Source organism: Lutjanus erythropterus, chromosome 22 (assembly GCF_056507025.1).
Source record: "Lutjanus erythropterus isolate fLutEry1 chromosome 22, fLutEry1.hap2, whole genome shotgun sequence".
NCBI lineage: Eukaryota > Metazoa > Chordata > Actinopteri > Lutjaniformes > Lutjanidae > Lutjanus > Lutjanus erythropterus.
Genome location: NC_139338.1, coordinates 29749429 through 29767373, shown reverse-complemented (window position 1 = coordinate 29767373; position 17945 = coordinate 29749429). Strand labels below are relative to the sequence as shown.

General features: G+C 37.3%; 3 protein-coding genes and 1 long non-coding RNA gene across 4 annotated transcripts; 3 read left to right on the top strand and 1 right to left on the bottom strand.

The window, feature by feature from the left end:
* The first annotated feature begins 1950 nt into the window (after positions 1–1950).
* LOC146307147 (ADP-ribosylation factor 4) lies at positions 1951–6711 on the top strand. Its single transcript, XM_084711470.1, has 6 exons — positions 1951–2187; positions 4281–4361; positions 4701–4810; positions 5376–5447; positions 5534–5659; positions 6090–6711. The coding sequence occupies exons 1-6, from the start codon at positions 2121–2123 to the stop codon at positions 6174–6176; spliced, it is 543 nt and encodes a 180-aa protein (XP_084567596.1). The 5' UTR covers positions 1951–2120; the 3' UTR covers positions 6177–6711.
* A 1874-nt stretch (positions 6712–8585) lies between these two features.
* lamtor4 (late endosomal/lysosomal adaptor, MAPK and MTOR activator 4) lies at positions 8586–10015 on the bottom strand. The gene is made up of 4 exons (XM_084711334.1): positions 9878–10015; positions 9625–9708; positions 8943–9060; positions 8586–8847 (listed from the first exon to the last, which is right to left on the bottom strand). The coding sequence occupies exons 1-4, from the start codon at positions 9878–9880 to the stop codon at positions 8750–8752; spliced, it is 303 nt and encodes a 100-aa protein (XP_084567460.1). The 5' UTR covers positions 9881–10015; the 3' UTR covers positions 8586–8749.
* Positions 10016–11100: 1085 nt separating this feature from the next.
* Positions 11101–12771, top strand: atp6v1f (ATPase H+ transporting V1 subunit F). The gene is made up of 2 exons (XM_084711333.1): positions 11101–11357; positions 12256–12771. Exons 1-2 carry the CDS (start codon positions 11200–11202, stop codon positions 12455–12457), a joined length of 360 nt encoding a protein of 119 aa, XP_084567459.1. The 5' UTR covers positions 11101–11199; the 3' UTR covers positions 12458–12771.
* Positions 12772–14465: 1694 nt separating this feature from the next.
* Positions 14466–17267, top strand: LOC146307144 (uncharacterized). Its single transcript, XR_014768988.1, has 3 exons — positions 14466–14592; positions 15480–15548; positions 17217–17267. It is a non-coding gene; the product is annotated as an uncharacterized LOC146307144 (long non-coding RNA).
* The last annotated feature ends 678 nt before the right edge of the window (positions 17268–17945 follow it).

The window sequence follows — 17945 nt, the reverse complement described above, 5'->3', positions numbered from 1 at the left end:
AAAGTAACTAGTAACTAAAGGTGTCAGTCAGTGCAGTTAAAAGTATTAATATGGAAATAAAGTTCAAGTACCTCAGATTTGTACGGAGGTCTGTGAGGGTCAGACTGGATCCATCTTCATCATCATCATCATCATCATCATCAGAACTGGTTCAACTGGGACTGATCATGGTGGAAAGACTCAAAGTGGGTTTGTTGGTTCCTCAAGAGACACAAACAAACAAACAGCTGGACTTTAACATCAGTTTGTTTCAGACATCAGGTGTCAAAGACTTTAATTACATTTAATAATCACTTAATAACGACTGATCATTAATAAATCGTAAACATTTGTAATGACAAAACTGATCTCAGCATCTGTTGATTATCTTCTGTTAATTACAGCTGATTAACTTGTTTACTAATTAGTCAAATTTTACTGAGACATTTTGTTCTGATGGTTTCTCACATTGATAAATTTAATAAACAATTAATCAAAACATCATCAACAGATTACAGTTTTTGTTTTTTTAAGTTTAACTGGTGAACTTGCACTTAAATTAAATCGCTTCAGTGCTGTTGACATTAAATAATGAACGAGAAGGACCGAAGAGGTTTCAGACATTTTGTTTCTCTGACCTTTGAACCCGTTTTTAGAAAGATTTAATTCAACAGTCTAAAACGGTAAAAGTTATTTTTATTTCATTACTGATTAATCACAATTAATGTTTGAGTTCATCATAGTATTTTGCCTGAAATTCTAATTCTTCCCCATAATCTGTCAAATCATATAACAATCCACATTTATCAACTATAATTTATTATAGGAATAATCAATAATAATATAAATGTTGAATTATTGGCGCATCCACAGAAGGAAGTAAACTACATAAATGAGTTCACATGTTTGTGTTGTGGATTCAAATGTTTGGTTCAGAAGATTCTTTATCGTTTTTAATCTGTTCGTCTGAAGTGAATAAACATAAAGAATCTGTGAAACAGACTTTAAAGCTTAACGTTTATGACCAAACAGCGACATTTATCTGCGGTGTTCTGCGGTTCTTACCTGATAAACGTCCGTCAGCAAACAGACGAGCTGCAGATTGAACGAGCACAAACACACCGGAAACGTCTTTTGTTACCTTTAATTCATCGGTAAGTAAAAAAATAAACCCAGAGTTTACTGTGAGGAGCTGCTGACTGTCAGCTAACAGCCGCCATGTTGCTCTGAGCCGGAAGTGGAGCCGGACCAGGAGGGGTTAGGAGGCGGGAATGTGCTGCTGCATTCACTGCAGTCGGGAAAATACACAGTATTTGTTTTTGCGTTCTAAAAGTAAAGTTATCAGCATTTGCCAGTGCTGTAACTGTTTATATTTCAATATTCAATAAAGTTTGGTGAAACATTTTATTTATAACATTTATCTTTTACAATCTTTTTATTGCAAGTATTTCATTTTTTAAATAGATATTCTGAAAACCTATTTCAAAGTGTGATTTTTATCTAATGAATTAAATTTATAATAACAACTCATCCCTCACAAATATTTGCATTTCTTACATATGAGTGTGTTTTAACTTTCTTAGATCACAGATGCAATTTTATATATTTTCAGAAATAACATCCTTCATCATCAAATGCAAAACATTTTGAGTTGAAGCCTCCAATGTTTATTTTATTTGATTTTATTTCATGATTTGTTATTGTAAGGTTTTTTTTTAATAGTTATTATTTTTGCAGTTGCTGATTTTCATCTTGATTATATTTGCTCAGTCTTTTATTGGAAGTTACAATTCTTGTTGAATTTGTGTTCCACAACTGTTAAAAAATAATTAATTTTTGATGTCTGAATCTACAGTGTTTCCAGTACAACATGAACGCATCATTGTTCGTTGTTGTGTTGATAAAGTTTTGTTCAAACAGTGACGTCATTTGTTCCGCGTTGGCCTGGACGTGGCACCGAGGAGGAGCTGAGCTGCGCCCACTCTCCGCTCTAGTTCTCCGCTTTGGTTGTCCGCTGGTTCTCCCGGTTCTCCCGGTTTTCCCCCGCCTGTTGTCGGTTCTCTGTGCGGCTCGGAGAGCAGTCTGCCCCGGACTCACCTGTCTCACTGTCCCCGTCAGGGTTAGATCTGCTCCGGGATAAAATGGGTCTGACCATCTCCAGTCTGTTCTCCAGGTTCTTCGGAAAGAAGCAGATGAGGATCCTGATGGGTGAGAACAGCTAGCACAGACTATGCTAACTGCTAACTGCTAACCGGCTGCTGAAAACAGCCTCTGAGACCGGCTGGTACTGTTCTCATTGTGTGATAGAGAACCGTTCTCATGTCTGAAGAACCTGCAGGTTAATATAAAACTACGACTTTAATAGAAAACGAAAAAACACAAGCTAACCGGGCTAACAAAGCTAGCTGAGGCTAAGCTAACAGAGAACCGTTAGCTGCTAATTAACGGTCTGACAGTGTCAGTGTACCGGCTGCTTCTAACTCATCTTTATCTGTGCAGTGAACCGTTGATGACCTGTAGTGAATATTTAAAGTTGGTCATCATGTGTAGTTGGTGTTTATCTGTCATCACAGGCTCAAATAATGTAGTTTTGTAGTTTATTTCAGAGTTGAGCTGATGTGTTGTTACAGTCCGTGTAACAGCTGCTTTTATGTGTTTGTCTCTACATCAAAGTGACATCAACTGTTGTTTAACTCTGAAGATAATTAAAGATTGTAATGTGTTATTAAAGTTATTACCATTAAAGTAAATGTTGTGTAAACCATACAGTCTATTTGATAATCGATTAAATGTTTTAAGTCATCAAACAAATTTAAGTCTCTGATTTCAGCTTCTGCAGTGAATATTTTCTGGTTTCTTTTCTCCTCTCTGACACTAAACTGTAACCTTCAGGGTTGTGAGTAAAACAAGACATTTGAGGACGTCATCTTGGACTTTGGGAAACTCTGATCAACATTTTTCCATTTTCTGACATTTGAAAACAATAAACTATTAATCGATTAATTGAGAAAATAATCAACTGATTAATCCACTGTGAAAATAATCATTAATCGTTAGCTGCAGCTGTAGAAAGTATTTGTCATTTATAAAGTTATAATGTGTATATGTTTTCAGTAAAATCATCAAGATAAAGGAACTTTGAATTATTTGTCATTTTAAAAAATCTCTCTCTAAAACATACAGGGTCTCTTTACAATTTAAAACAAATATTACAAAAGCAATTGATGAGATGGGTTGATCAGATTTGTTCTATGTACTCAGAGGTTATCAAAGTTTTGAATCACATTGCATTTGTGTATTTCAGGTTCCATGTTGATGAACTAGGTTCTGTTAAATAAACCCTTAAAAAATGGCTGCTCATCAACAAAAGGCACAATGTGTATCGTGGTTTATTGAAACAAAATCAGATACAGATAGATTAAGTGTGGAAGACGTCCAACGTCATGTTCGTCAATTTGTGCATGAAACAAGAGATTTATGGAGACAGTGTTGGATAAAGGGAGGAAAGGGCGACCGAGAACATCTGAAGAAAACATCGATCGTGTAAGACAAGCCTTTGATCCTACAGCGTCCAACCGTTCTGCTGCCAGACAGTCGTCCACATTTAATCCTGTACTTTCACTGAGTCTACGAATCTGATTTTGATTCAATAAACCACGATCCACATTGTGCCTTTTGTTGATGAGCAGCCATTTTTTAAGGGTTTATTTAACAGAACCTAGTTCAGAACCTAGTGGACACCCTGTATTTCACATCCAAACTGTCCAGAAACACATTGGTTCAATACTGATTTCATTTTGAAGTTGTTACAATGTGATCAATAAAAAAAAAATATTTTCAGAAACAACTTTACTGATGTTAAATCCAACTTTATAAAAAAAATAACAAATTTTAGGACCTGTAAAATTGTATTTAAGACACTTTAAGGCCTATCAGTCAGATTTTAGATATTGTAAGAAACTACAGAAACCATGTGTAGAGATGACTATTTGTGCTTTTACAAAATGTTTACATGATGGGATTTTGATCAATAATCATCAATAATGTGGAAATAATGAGTAAGTGGGTAAAGGAAAATAAAAGAACAGTCTGATGAGTTTCCTCACTTTACTGTAACGCAGCCTTTAAAACCAGCAAAGGTCAACATGTATTAACATCCAAACAATATCTGATATAATATCAATATCAACACGATGGATTCTGATTGGCTGATATCAGGCTCACCATGTCGGTGAAATGATTGTAAAGTGAAATTAAACGTGTTGTTTAAGTTTTACTGTGTCATATTTGTTGTGTTTCAGTGGGTTTGGATGCAGCTGGAAAAACTACAATCTTGTACAAACTGAAGCTGGGAGAGATCGTCACCACCATCCCAACTATTGGTAATAATCAATCAATAACGCTCATATTGGCATGATCAGTTGTCACTGTTTTCTGTGTGTGTCAGCTGCTGTTTGCTCCTCATATCACCTGTCAGGTCAGATATTTATCATCAGTCAGAGATTAAAGAAAACCCACAACACTACGACTGTATGTTCTCATCTGAGAGGCACGTTCCACGGAGAACATCTGTGCAGCAGTGACTTTACATCAACAGACAACTGACAGTTATAAACAGCTGATCACTGACTTCTTGTTGTTAAAGTATAATGTTGAACTGCAGTGTCCCTGAACGTCTCCCTTTAAACTGGAACCTGGTTCCTCACGTTTGTTTGTTTCAGGTTTTAATGTGGAGACGGTCGAGTACAAGAACATCTGTTTCACAGTTTGGGACGTCGGTGGTCAGGACAAGATCAGGCCTCTGTGGAGACACTATTTCCAGAACACACAGGTACTGAGACAGAACCAGACCAGAACACGCAGGTACTGAGACAGAACCAGACCAGAACACACAGGTACTGAGACAGAACCAGACCAGAACACGCAGGTACTGAGACAGAACCAGACCAGAACACACAGGTACTGAGACAGAACCAGACCAGAACACGCAGGTACTGAGACAGAACCAGACCAGAACGCAGGTACTGAGACAGAACCAGACCAGAACACACAGGTACTGAGACAGAACCAGACCAGAACACGCAGGTACTGAGACAGAACCAGACCAGAACACGCAGGTACTGAGACAGAACCAGACCAGAACACACAGGTACTGAGACAGAACCAGACCAGAACACACAGGTACTGAGACAGAACCAGACCAGAACAGTCAGAGAGAAATAAGAACCTGTGAGTGGATCAGTGCAGGTTCTTCACACTGACTCACTCTGTCATGGAAACTGTGTGATTATAAAGTAGGTAGCAACTGATATTAATGGTGTGTGTGTGTGTGTGTGTGTGTGTGTGTGTGTGTGTGTGTGTGTGTGTGACCTCTGACCTCTGTGTGATGTGTTCAGGGTCTGATCTTTGTAGTGGACAGTAATGACAGAGAGAGAGTAGCAGAATCTGCAGAGGAGCTCTCCAAGATGGTGAGTAACTAACAGCAACTATGTCTACGTCACATGATCCTCTGAAGCCATGATGTCATCAGTCACATGACTGTTTCTGTCTGCAGATCAGCGAGGACGAGCTGAAGGAGGCAGTTCTTCTCGTGTTTGCTAACAAACAGGATCTTCCCAACGCCATGGGAGTCAGTGAACTCACCGACAAACTGGGTCTGCAGAGCCTGCGCAGCAGAACCGTAAGGATCAATACACATCAGTCATCAGCACTTATCGATCAAATATCAGTACATATCAGTCATCAATACATGAGTGAATACGTGTCCAAACTGCACACAGTGTAGTTTAATCCTGGTTTTCCAGACTGACGTAGTTTCAGCTTCAGTTGATCAGACATCTGACAGGAAATTCTCTTAAGTAACAGCGCGCTCTTATTTTGAAATAAAGCTTCCTGATTGTTTCACACGTTGGACCCATTTATAGACCGCAGGTTACTTCATAACGTTCTCTGAAAAACATGAACACTACTGGATATATAAAAACTTTAAGATGTTCACCATGGAGGTTCTGTGGACGATGGTTCCCAACATTAAACAGCAGAGCTCACCTGTCCAGGTGTAGATGTCTAACCACAGTATCGCCTGTCTGTCTCTCTGTCTGTCTCCTCAGTGGCACGTCCAGGCCACCTGTGCCACTCAGGGTACTGGTCTGTATGAAGGTCTGGACTGGCTGTCCAACGAGCTGTCAAAACGTTAGGTCACCTGACAGGAAGCAGCTGACTGGATTCACCTGTACAAACTGATGAAGAGGAGGAGGAGGAGCATTTCAAAGGACTGTTTCTGTTTGTTTTTTTAAATTATAAATGTGTCTGTCTGTCTGTAGGAGGAAGTGATGTCATGGACTCTGAGCTCACTTTGATTTCCCATAATCCTCTTCTGCTCTTCCTGCAGATGTTTGTTAGATCTGTTTTTCTTTTTTCTTTTAATCCGCATGTTTTAACTCAGAATCATGTGACCGGATGTGATGAAGAGGAGGGATGAGGCTAACACAGGTAACAAAGTACCTGTGGGCAGGGGGCGGGGTTTATGACAGGTGACTGTGCGTGTGTGTGGGGGGGGGGGGTGTTATGACTGATGACAGTGTACCTGTCCAAAGGGGGCGGGGTTTATGACAGGTGAATGACACCTGGTCATTTGACTGATTCCAGAGCCGAACCTGAAGGCCTCGTCATTCCTTACCAATGTGAAGAAGAGAGACGATGATGATGCAATAAAGGTTTTTTTTCTTCTCAGCTGTATCATGTCAATAATTCTTGATTGATAGAATTGATTTATTAATCATATCTTTTATTGATTAGAAAGATGTATTGTTTTGGGCAGAGGTCGTCTTTTCCATCTTCAACTTCCTTTTTGTCTTCTTAGTTTTCTCTTTTTCGTCTGTTCCATCATCTTCATCTTTCCCATCTTTTTTTCTGACGTTTCACAGGTGTGGACTTGAGTCACATGACTTGGACTTGGATCAGACTCGGGCAACAAATTGATGACTTTTGTCTCGGCATGAAAAAAATCAAAAAAGACTTGCAACTGAACTTTGACTGTAACAGCAGTGACTTATGACTTGACTTGACCTTCAGTCTTCTGACTTGACGACTTGAATTTGAACAACGCGTTCAGTCCGTTCGTAAAACGGCGGCTCATCTGGTGAAGAGACATGAAGACTTGTTGAGGACACGAAACCCAACGTAGGAAGTTTAGGACTTGTAACTTGCAAAACTGAGACTTGGTTCCACCTCTGTTACTGAGAAATTTCAAATTTCAGAGTAAATCTCAGCAGCATCAGTGAGCCAATGAGCACACAGCATGTTTGAACTAATATTTAACAAGGCTGCTGATTGGTCCGTCATTCCCACAGGAAAAACCCTGTTATGGCCAAAGTATAATGTGTGTTTTCATATCATGATTTTACGTAAAAAATGATTTTTTTGTTGTTGTTAAGTTTATTTTTGTCTCTAATTCATTTGATGTAATAAAAAAAGAAAAGTTATTCAAGGTTTATTAGCAGGAAAATAAATTGAAACGTCTGTTCATATGACTAATATCTGTCCCTGTCGCCATGACAACAAACATTTACTCTGTTTCCCGTTTGAACAAGAAAATATTTTTGGTTAACTGGATACTTTGACATGTTTTAACAAAAACACATTCAATGTGTGGAAATAAAGCAAAACAACAAAGACAGACGAAGAGAAAAATCAAGTTTCTGACTTTTAAGAACGAGTGTAATTTATGTTAAGGGATTAAATCGATCGCAACTGGACTGGTAAAATTGTCTTAGAAGACGTTTCGCCTCTCATCCGAGCAGGTTTCATCAGTTCATGCTCATCAGACTAGATAGGACAGCTCTAGTCTGATTAACAGACTAGACAGGACAGCTCTAGTCTGATTAACAGACTAGAGCTGTCCTGTCTAGTCTGATGAACAGACTAGACAGGACAGCTCTAGTCTGATGAACAGTAGTTGGAATTCAATTATTTATCCTGTAAGAGAAGCCGCCTCCAGACCAACAATGGTTTCACTCCCTATTGTGAGGCCTAACGACAGTCGTTAACCTGTCTAGTCTGATGAGCGTGAACTGATGAAACCTGCTCGGATGAGAGGCGAAACGTCTTCTAAGACAATTTTACCAGTCCAGCTGCGATCGATTTAATCCCTTAAGATAACTATGACCTGGATGAATGAGAATATTCACAGGAGTGTAATTTAATTTCTCCATCATATCAAATGATTGTTTTTTTTACTTTATTTTTATAGTATTATTTACATTATGAAATTATTTGTAGGAATATAGAATTATTTGTTTTATTGACATTTTTCTTGATGTTTCTGCTCAACAAGTTAACGGAAACTTTTTTTTCAATCATCTAAGAACCAGTCCTTCAGAATAAAAGCAGTTTTGAAATAACTTGTAATTAAGAAAAAAAAAATTTATAAGGAAACAGATTGAAAACAGTGGAGTCACAGTGTATTGATACTTTTGTTAATATTATTATCTCCAAACGGAGAACTTTATCCTCACATATAATTAAACAGTCAGTCAAGACTGATGATGAAGAGACAACTGGTCGTCTATACTTTATTGATCAGTTATCAAAATGAGCTGAAACAATTAAAAGTTTTAAATCTTTTTATTTTCAATCACATGCAGGTTAAATAAACAGATTCAAACATAAAAAACTTTATTTAAAGCAGATACAAGCTGCAGGTCTCTGATGAATCCCCTGTTGACCTTCATCATTATCATCATCATCATCAGATCACCCGACTGTGGAGCTAGACACTGATTGGCTCCTGCTGGTTGTTCTGACGTTTGACCACGAAAACCTTCTGACCAGAGACCGTCACCGTATAGACGAAGTCCTCGAGAATCACTGAGGAGAGACCACACAGCACAGGTTAGTGACCGCAGGTGAGGGGGTCACCTGCGGTCACTCTGTGTGTGTGTGTGTGTGTGTGTGTGTGGTACCTGACATGCGTTTGAATGGTGGCTCAGCTGATCCAGGTAACCTGAACCGACTCGCTGTTCGAACCATCTGCATCATCACACCTGCTGTGTGTTCGTCGTTCTCCAGCTCACCTGCAGACTGATGAGGCACACAGGGGTCAAAGGTCAGGAGGATCACAGCACAATGAAAACTGAGCATTAAGAATATTTAATAAATGATAATGTTGTCATGTGACATATCATACACCTTATCTGCTGATTCCTATGTAAATGGTGAATTTTTGGAAAATCCCAAACTCCATTAAGAATTCAAGCAGTTTGAAGGTGTTTTATCCTTTAACTCCTGGAGAATTTGTTTGTTAATATTGTTGATTATCAAACGTCAACTCAGCACTTATATAATCCAGCAAGCAAAACTGAATTCTCCAGTTCCTCCTGTCAAGTCATATGTTTAATATTTGTTTATTCGAGATACACGTTTACTGTTATCGGTTGGAAGATTAAATTGATTGAACTATGAATGGAGTTTGGTGTGTCAGTGATCCCACTATCAGCCTCCCTGTGATTATAACAAGCCTCCTACCAAACTCCAGTTAAAAAATAGTCCTTTAATGTGCAGATTAATATGTTGTGTTATTGTCGTTTGTTAATAGTTTGGTCAGGTATTTTTGGATCAGGTGTTTAGGGGTCAGGTGACACTCACGGCCAAGACTCCGTCCTCGCTGATGACCAGGTACCCGAGCTGGTCCGGGATCCGCTCCAGACCCGCAGTCAGAGCTGCTGTCGTCTGAAAACACACAGGATCACACTGAGCTAGCAGGCTAACAGCTAACAAGCTAACCACTGTCAGTAAACTGGAAGAAATGGTAAACTCCGAGTCACGTGAACGTCACGATGACGTCCAGATCATTTCATTTAATCAAAGAGAAAATATCAGAAACTTAAGAACAACTCACCATTCTGTTTTTTCTTCTTCTTCTGCTTCTTCTCCTGCTGTTTTTAGTTTTGCTGCATTTCCGTCTTTCAGCGTGACGTATCACATGACTGTTGAGGCCTTCAGGTGCTGTCGGAAATCACCCTAAAATTCCAAACACATTAGCAGTAAAAATTCAACTTACATGTATTTTAAGAATTGTCAATTCCCGATGAGCAAATTCTACTGCATTTTCACCTTTACTTTATTTCATATATTTCTTCAAGTATTTATTTCTTGTTAGATTATTTTTAGCTCTTACCTCAAACAGCTGCATCATAACAAGCTGATGTTTATTTCTGTGAAGCTTCTTTGAATTCTGGGACGACGTTTAAAAAGTTAATGTGCACAGAAACGTGTGCTAAGTTTATCGTGTAATATATATAATTCAAATAATAAAGATAAAAAGCAGTGTTATAGAGGGATGTGCACAAAATAATAAATAAAATTGGAACACAGTTTTTTTAATTGACTCACTCTTTTTATTTTGTATGATCACCAGCGATGTAACGATACCAAAAACAAAAAAGTCCATGATAAGATATTTCAATTATATTAAAAACAAACAAAAAAATATAACTAATAACTAATTAATCTGATGTGAACAGAAATGTTTGTATAAAACTAGTTTTTCCTTTAATTTTAAGTGCCTCTGTTTTCCTTCTTTAATAAAATAAAATAAAAGTAGTAGCTGTCACATAAACGTGCAATAAATTATGTGCAACTGTAAAACAAACACAATGCAGCAGTCAGCAGAGCAGTTATCAAATACAATGAAAATAATTTCATGCAATTATTAAGAATGTCATAGATACAATCTGTATATCAAATACAGACAATTTTTAATCACACTGTTCAAAATATTGTTACATCGCTAATGATTAAAGTTTGACAGTTACACTGTTTGTATCATTAAACACAAACAAACTGTTTCTGTTACAGATGGATAAAAAAAACCCAGAAACTTTCAAATTTGAACTTTAGAAGACTTGAGTTTTACAGTGAGCACCTGAAGGCACCATGTTGCGGTTATAGTTTTAATTTATTTAGACGAACGTTTCTGTTTAATGTGTTTAATATGAAGTTTGATGGAAAGAGCTGCAGTTTACTGCTTTATGTTTTATTCATGTTCTCCTCCAAACCACGAGGCGGCGCTCTCGCACTTCTCTTCACCTCTTCAACTAAAAGCGGAAGTGTGTATCAGCTGACTTCCATCACATGACCTGCAGCAGCTGTCGGTCAGCAGCTTCTTCATTTTCTGCTCCGTGTTTTTCTCCGTTAAATCGTTGATCGTTGAAGCTCGCGATGGCCGTGCGCGGTAAACTGATCGCTGTGATCGGCGACGAAGACACGTGCACCGGCTTCCTGCTCGGAGGGATCGGAGAACTCAACAAGAACCGGAAACCCAATTTCTTAGTGGTGGAAAAGGACACGAGCATCACGGAGATCGAAGAGACCTTCAAGTAAGAACCTGCGTCACTGCGCATCAAACCACGTTCAAAAATCACTTTAATTTAAAGTTTGACGTACATTTATGATTAACTGGTTTCACTGATTGTTTTGGTGGTTTTTGGGTCTCGAACTCGGGACTGTTGTAGAATCACGGCCATAAAACAGATGAAGATTTCAGTATTTATGTTGTAATCAAGTTTTAAAAACATACATATTTATTCGTTGTGTATAAAAAGCTATATTTTGTCCGTACATTTGAAAAATAATATACATTTTTTAATATAACATGTTTTTTTATGTAATGAACTGTTGCTTTTGCTTGAGTTAATGATTGACCCGCCCAGAACCAGCTGATTGGCTGCTGAGCCGACTGTGAATAAAACCACTGATCAGAACTAACTTTAAACCTCAAACCAAACTCCATTCAGTTATCAAACAATTTAAAAGGTTTACTATCCTTTTAAATTCTTGTGGAACACTAAAGAACCACGTGCCAATGTTAAATCAGATAATAAATAATTCAGGTGGCAGCTTATAGAAATCGACTAAAATAATCAAAATCACGTTTTCTCGTCACATCATGCTCAATAAAAATGTGAAGTTCTGAGATATGAAGTCTCAATAAAATGAACTGAATCTAACAACAAATATTAACATTTAAAAGTTTGACTTGTCTGTTCATGTCCTGTAGATTCATGTCTAATTAGACATTGTGATATTAATTATATCAAACCTTCTGAATTCACCAGCAGCTAATATCAATTCATAAAATGTCTTAAACTTTGTTTTACAGTGTGGATTGACTGGAATCAGTGAGAATGTTAAACGGCGAGATATTTGAATGGAGTTTGGTGTAATATTGTTTCTGGGTTCTTCATGTATTCTTCTTCTCCGTCTTTGTCCCTCCAGGAGCTTCTTGGCGCGTAACGACATCGGCATCATCCTCATTAACCAGTTCATTGCCGAGATGATCCGTCACGCCATCGACGCCCACATGCAGTCCATCCCCGCCGTGCTGGAGATCCCATCCAAAGAGCACCCATACGACGCGTCCAAGGACTCCATCCTGCGCCGAGCCAAGGGCATGTTCTCCGCCGAGGACTTCCGATAAACGCTCACACACAGACGGCGTGTGTTCTCAGCTGTGTGACAGATGGAAGTGTCCCTGACTGGTGTCGTCGTTTACACTGATGGTGATTAATGACCCGAACGTATTGATCTGTACTCGTTCATTCCTGTGTTTGTTTCTGCCTGTTGTGAGTAAAAACAGTCGTTTCCATGAAGTGAAGACGTGTCAGAGGTCATGTGACCGAGAGTCATTCTCAGACTAAACCTCATGGAAACAGTTTGTGTGTCTGTGTTTGTTCCACATGTTTAACTTATGAAACACATGTTAAAGATAATAAACGATGTTGTTGGTTGTGATTTTTTGATTTGTCTTTTTTATTCATCAACTTCAAAACTTGCTGCAAAGCTGAAAAAACTAAATTACTCTTCAGTCAGTAAAAGTGTTTGAATCATTTTAAAACCAAACATTTGTCTGTACAGAGTGATTGAATATATTGATCGATAGATTCTGTTGTTCCAGCAGCAGGTGATCAGTCACATGTCAACATAAGAACAGAGATTATAGATACCTTTTTTTTTTTTTTTAAAGAAAGCTGAATGTAAAATAGAAAAATCCTCAGTAGACCCTGTAGATAAGAAAAATATACACAATATAAAGAATATGTGATGATCGTTACTGTGAAATAAATCCTCACAGGATCATAGAGGACCTCAACATTATTATTTTTATTATTATTACATGGTTACTTACAACAACAACAAAATAATATTTGGCACATTTATTTGACACAATGTATTAATTTGAAAATGTTTTTAGTGTTTTTAGTATAAATGTAACGACTGCAGTGAACAAACTGCACTTCTTATTAAAAGTAGAAAATATAAAAATGCAATAAGCAATAATGAAGCAGTTTTTCTGAACTGCAGGTGGAGTGCAGGTTGCCGTGGCAACTTCTTCAATGTATAGATGAATCATCAAATGCAGCAAGAAGAGAAATGTTGAAGAATTGGTGAATTTACAGCATTTTAAAATGCCATCATCACATTAATAATTAGTAAAAGCACTTTGATGTTACCATGACGACACAGGAGTTTATACAGTTTGTTCTACACAAACTTGCAGGAAGTAACATGATGTCACAGAGTGATGGTACGACTGACCCGACAGTGAGTGGAGGTGTGTTTGATTTATGGAGAAGGTCAGTCCTGATGACATCATCATGTAAGTTGCGCTTGGACTTGTGTTTTTACTGGTTTTGGTCCAGATGTCAGAAATCTCTCTCTCTCTCTCTCTCTCTCTCTCACACACACACACACACACACACACACACACACACACACACACACTCACACACACTCACACACACACACACACACACACACACACACTCACACACACACACACACACACACACACACACACACGCACTCACACACACACACACACACACACTCACACACACACACACTCACACACACACACACACACACACACACACACTCACACACACACACACTCACACACACACACACACACACACACACACACACACACACACACACACTCACACACACACACACACACACACACACACTGACCTTCATCAGACCTTCATCATGTTTGAAAACAAACACACCACTGACTCATCGACCCTGAGACTCTCTGACGGTCGGGTTGCCAGGTTGGTTTCATCATTTACAGAAACATAAAAACTTAAGATCTGCACCAATTAAATATGATCAATAATCACCAATATAGGTTGATCCATGAATTTTTGTTTCAGATATTTGAATGGAGTTTGGTTTAACTGTGAATCTATTTTATATTTCTGCCTTCTGCTCTAAGAATAAAGACAAAATAAAGGGACAATAACTCTGATTTCTTTGCAAACTGCAACAAACTTTGACTGTGTGCTGATTTAAATTCCAGTCCACCTGCCCAGTCCTCCCAGTTTAACCAGCACAGCAAGAAACGTCCAACCTGGCAACACAGAGACACAGAGTATAAAAAGAGACGGCGAGGGCGAGTGTCCTCCACTCTGACTCTCCTCTCTGTCTGTCTGTGGATCAGATGATGAGGTCGCTTCAGTCTCTGATGATGATGATGATGATGGTGATGATGATGATGGCGGTGGGTGTCTCTGCTGGTCCTCTTCCTCCTTCAGTCAACAGCTCCAGGTGAGATTTAAACTCAACTTTATTATCAGCTTATAATCAATAATCACCTGCTTCTTCTGATCAATACAGATCAGATAACTGATGATCACGTGTCAATAATCTGTTGTTTGTGCTCACATGATGATTTAATATTTAAAGTATCACCATGACAACACAAACAAACAACAGCCGTGACTGTAAAACTGTTTATATGAAAAATACAAATATTAAATATATTAAATGTTAGTTTACCTGCAGTTTGATCATCTGTTTGAATTAATGATCATTAAATACTGTGGAACAACTTGTTTAATATATTTTACTTGTAATTAAATGGTAGAAAACCACATTTTTAGTGTATTTAGTGTATTTTTATGTGCTAAAGTGGAACAATTCCAAATGAATGAATGTGCCTCAGTAAGAAAATGTTTGTCATTAAGTTCACTAAAGTACAACTGAAATAAAAAACCTTGTAATGAAGTGTACTTTTAGTAAATATATTTACATGAGGTGAAATAAAAGTAATAGTAATTTATTACAAAAGACTTGAAAATCATTAGACGTTTCAGAAGTACATGAACTTCTTTAAGTATTTGGAAACAGTTTACTTTTTAAAAGTTCACTATTGTACAGTTTACAACACTTTCAATAAAGTTACTGTGATTTGAATATTGCAGAACTACAGTTTTTATTTTTGAAACTTCAGAACATAAATTTTCTTTTCTTTTGCAAAAGTACGAGTGTATTTATAATAAAGTGCTGCGATTTTAAATGAGAAAACAAAACAAAACAAAAAAACAACCAGTATTTATGTTCTGATACAGACCGATCAGATAATTGATCAGCTATTTATGGTGAATAACTGATTAATATCAGGTTTATTGGTTGATGTGTTGAATTGATCACAGAGACGCTGATGATCAGAAGATTGTGACTGTGACTCCTCACCTGCTCAACATCACTCAGGACGACGACAGGTGAGTCACCTGAGGTCACCTGAGGTCACCTGAGAGACGAACAGCTGACCATCTCATGATGTCATAATCTATACATCTTTTACACAATTATAACTTTGTTACGATGGAAAAATATATTTATCATAATTTGTACATTGGTGCATTTTGGAAACATGAAATAAATATCATGACATAATTATGAGAAAATGTCTCGTAATTATTAGATTAGACTCTTGACGTAGTCATGAAATAAATATGAAGAACAAAAAACATCATTAAAAATATGCCATAACAAACAAACAAACAAACAAACAAACAAACAAACAAACAAATTCTCATTATGAGAAAATCTATAACACTATATAGGTCATTGCATTTGTGTTTATAAGGCTTTATAAAACATTTATAAATCTTTATAATCTCGCGGGACAGCTTATGATAAGATTTATGAAGTATTATAAGTAGTGGACAGAATGTGTTGTAAGTTCAACATTCATAATGCTTTATAACCTCCATGCCAAAGTGACAACAGTGTATGAAAGAAGAATCAGTGTCCTGGGTTACACAGCATGTTATTACTACCATGACTTTAGGCAGTTATAAAGACACATAGAGAAGTGTTCTAACACATTATAAAGTCTAAGCTTCTGGAATGGAATAATGTCTTATGAGCCTCAATAATATGCTATAACATGACTTTGTGAGCTTTAAGTGAACTGTTTGCACTGTGTGAGGTTATTAACACACTGTGTGATACTGTGGAAGTGCTTGGTTGTGATAAAGGCATGGAGGTTATAAAGCATTATGAATGCTGAACTTATAACACTTTGTTGCTGTTGTGTATGATTATAAACACTTATAAATTGTTTTCTAATGAAACCTTAAAAATGCATTTTTATGTTTTATGAATGTGCTTATAATGCATTATAGACATGACCTTCATATAAAGTGTCACAGTGGATCTTCATCTGATGATTATAAGACACACAGATGTTGAATGACACTGTTATGACACCGTTATGAGAGAAAACTAAAAAGTGATCACAGCATAATAACAAACTGTAGTTACAACAATAAAAGTTTTATTATATGTTCATAAACGCTGCATAAAATTAATGGATACAAAAAATCTTGTCATTATAAGATCAGAAGTTTGTATGTAGTTATGACATTGTTATGAAACAAGTCATAATTCTGACATCCTTATGTTCATTAAAGATACAGTTATTGTATTTATTTATTATGATATACAGATATAAAAACGATTATGGGAGCAGAACGGTATAAATTATAATATAAATGATAAAAATCTTGTAATTGTGAGCAAAACCTTATAATATGAATAGTTCAACTGAAGCTGTTATAGTTATAATAATAAATTTTATTATTATGTGATCAGAATACATCATAAGTAACGAGAACAAAACTTGTCATTATATAAAACATTTAATTCAAACTGAGAAAAAGTTTTAACAGTTCTGAGCTTTAAAAGACATAAAGTGAAATTTTTATGTTGTTAGAACAAAGAATCCTGTGAGAAGAAAAAATAAATTCATAATATGCAGATAATTACTGACAGATATGATACAAGAAGTTTTAGGAGTTTTAATAATATTAAATATGTTTGTTTAACTTTTGTCTCCTGAATCAAACTGAAAGAATTTCTTTGTGTTTTTTTTCCGTCTGCAGAGTCGAGTCGAGCGTCAACAAGTCGCTGGGTGACATCACACAGTCAGTTCACAACACGCTCACACACATTACACACACGTTCAACATAAAACTTTATATCCAGGTTTGACATGATCAGCTGACGATCAGCACCGAACTTCTTTTGAAAAATCCTCAAGTTGACCAACGAGAATTTATTCACAGAACCTTCTGCAACATTCAGAAAGAAAACTGGGTTTATTTTCCTCTGCAGGAACGTTTCATCACCGAACACAACGAGGAACGACACGACTGACTTCCCTCTCAAGTAAGTTCATCCATCCATCATCCATCCATCATCCATCCATCATCCATCCATCATCCATCCATCATCCATCCATCCATCATTCATCATCCATCATCCATCCATCATCCATCATCCATCCATCATCCATCCATCATCCATCCATCATCCATCCATCCATCCATCATCCATCCATCATCCATCCATCCATCCATCCATCATCCATCCATCATCCATCCATCCATCATTCATCATCCATCATCCATCCATCCATCATCCATCATCCATCATCCATCCATCATCCATCATCCATCCATCATCCATCCATCATCCATCCATCATCCATCCATCATCCATCCATCATCCATCCATCCATCATCCATCCATCATCCATCCATCATCCATCCATCCATCATTCATCATCCATCATCCATCCATCATCCATCATCCATCCATCATCCATCCAT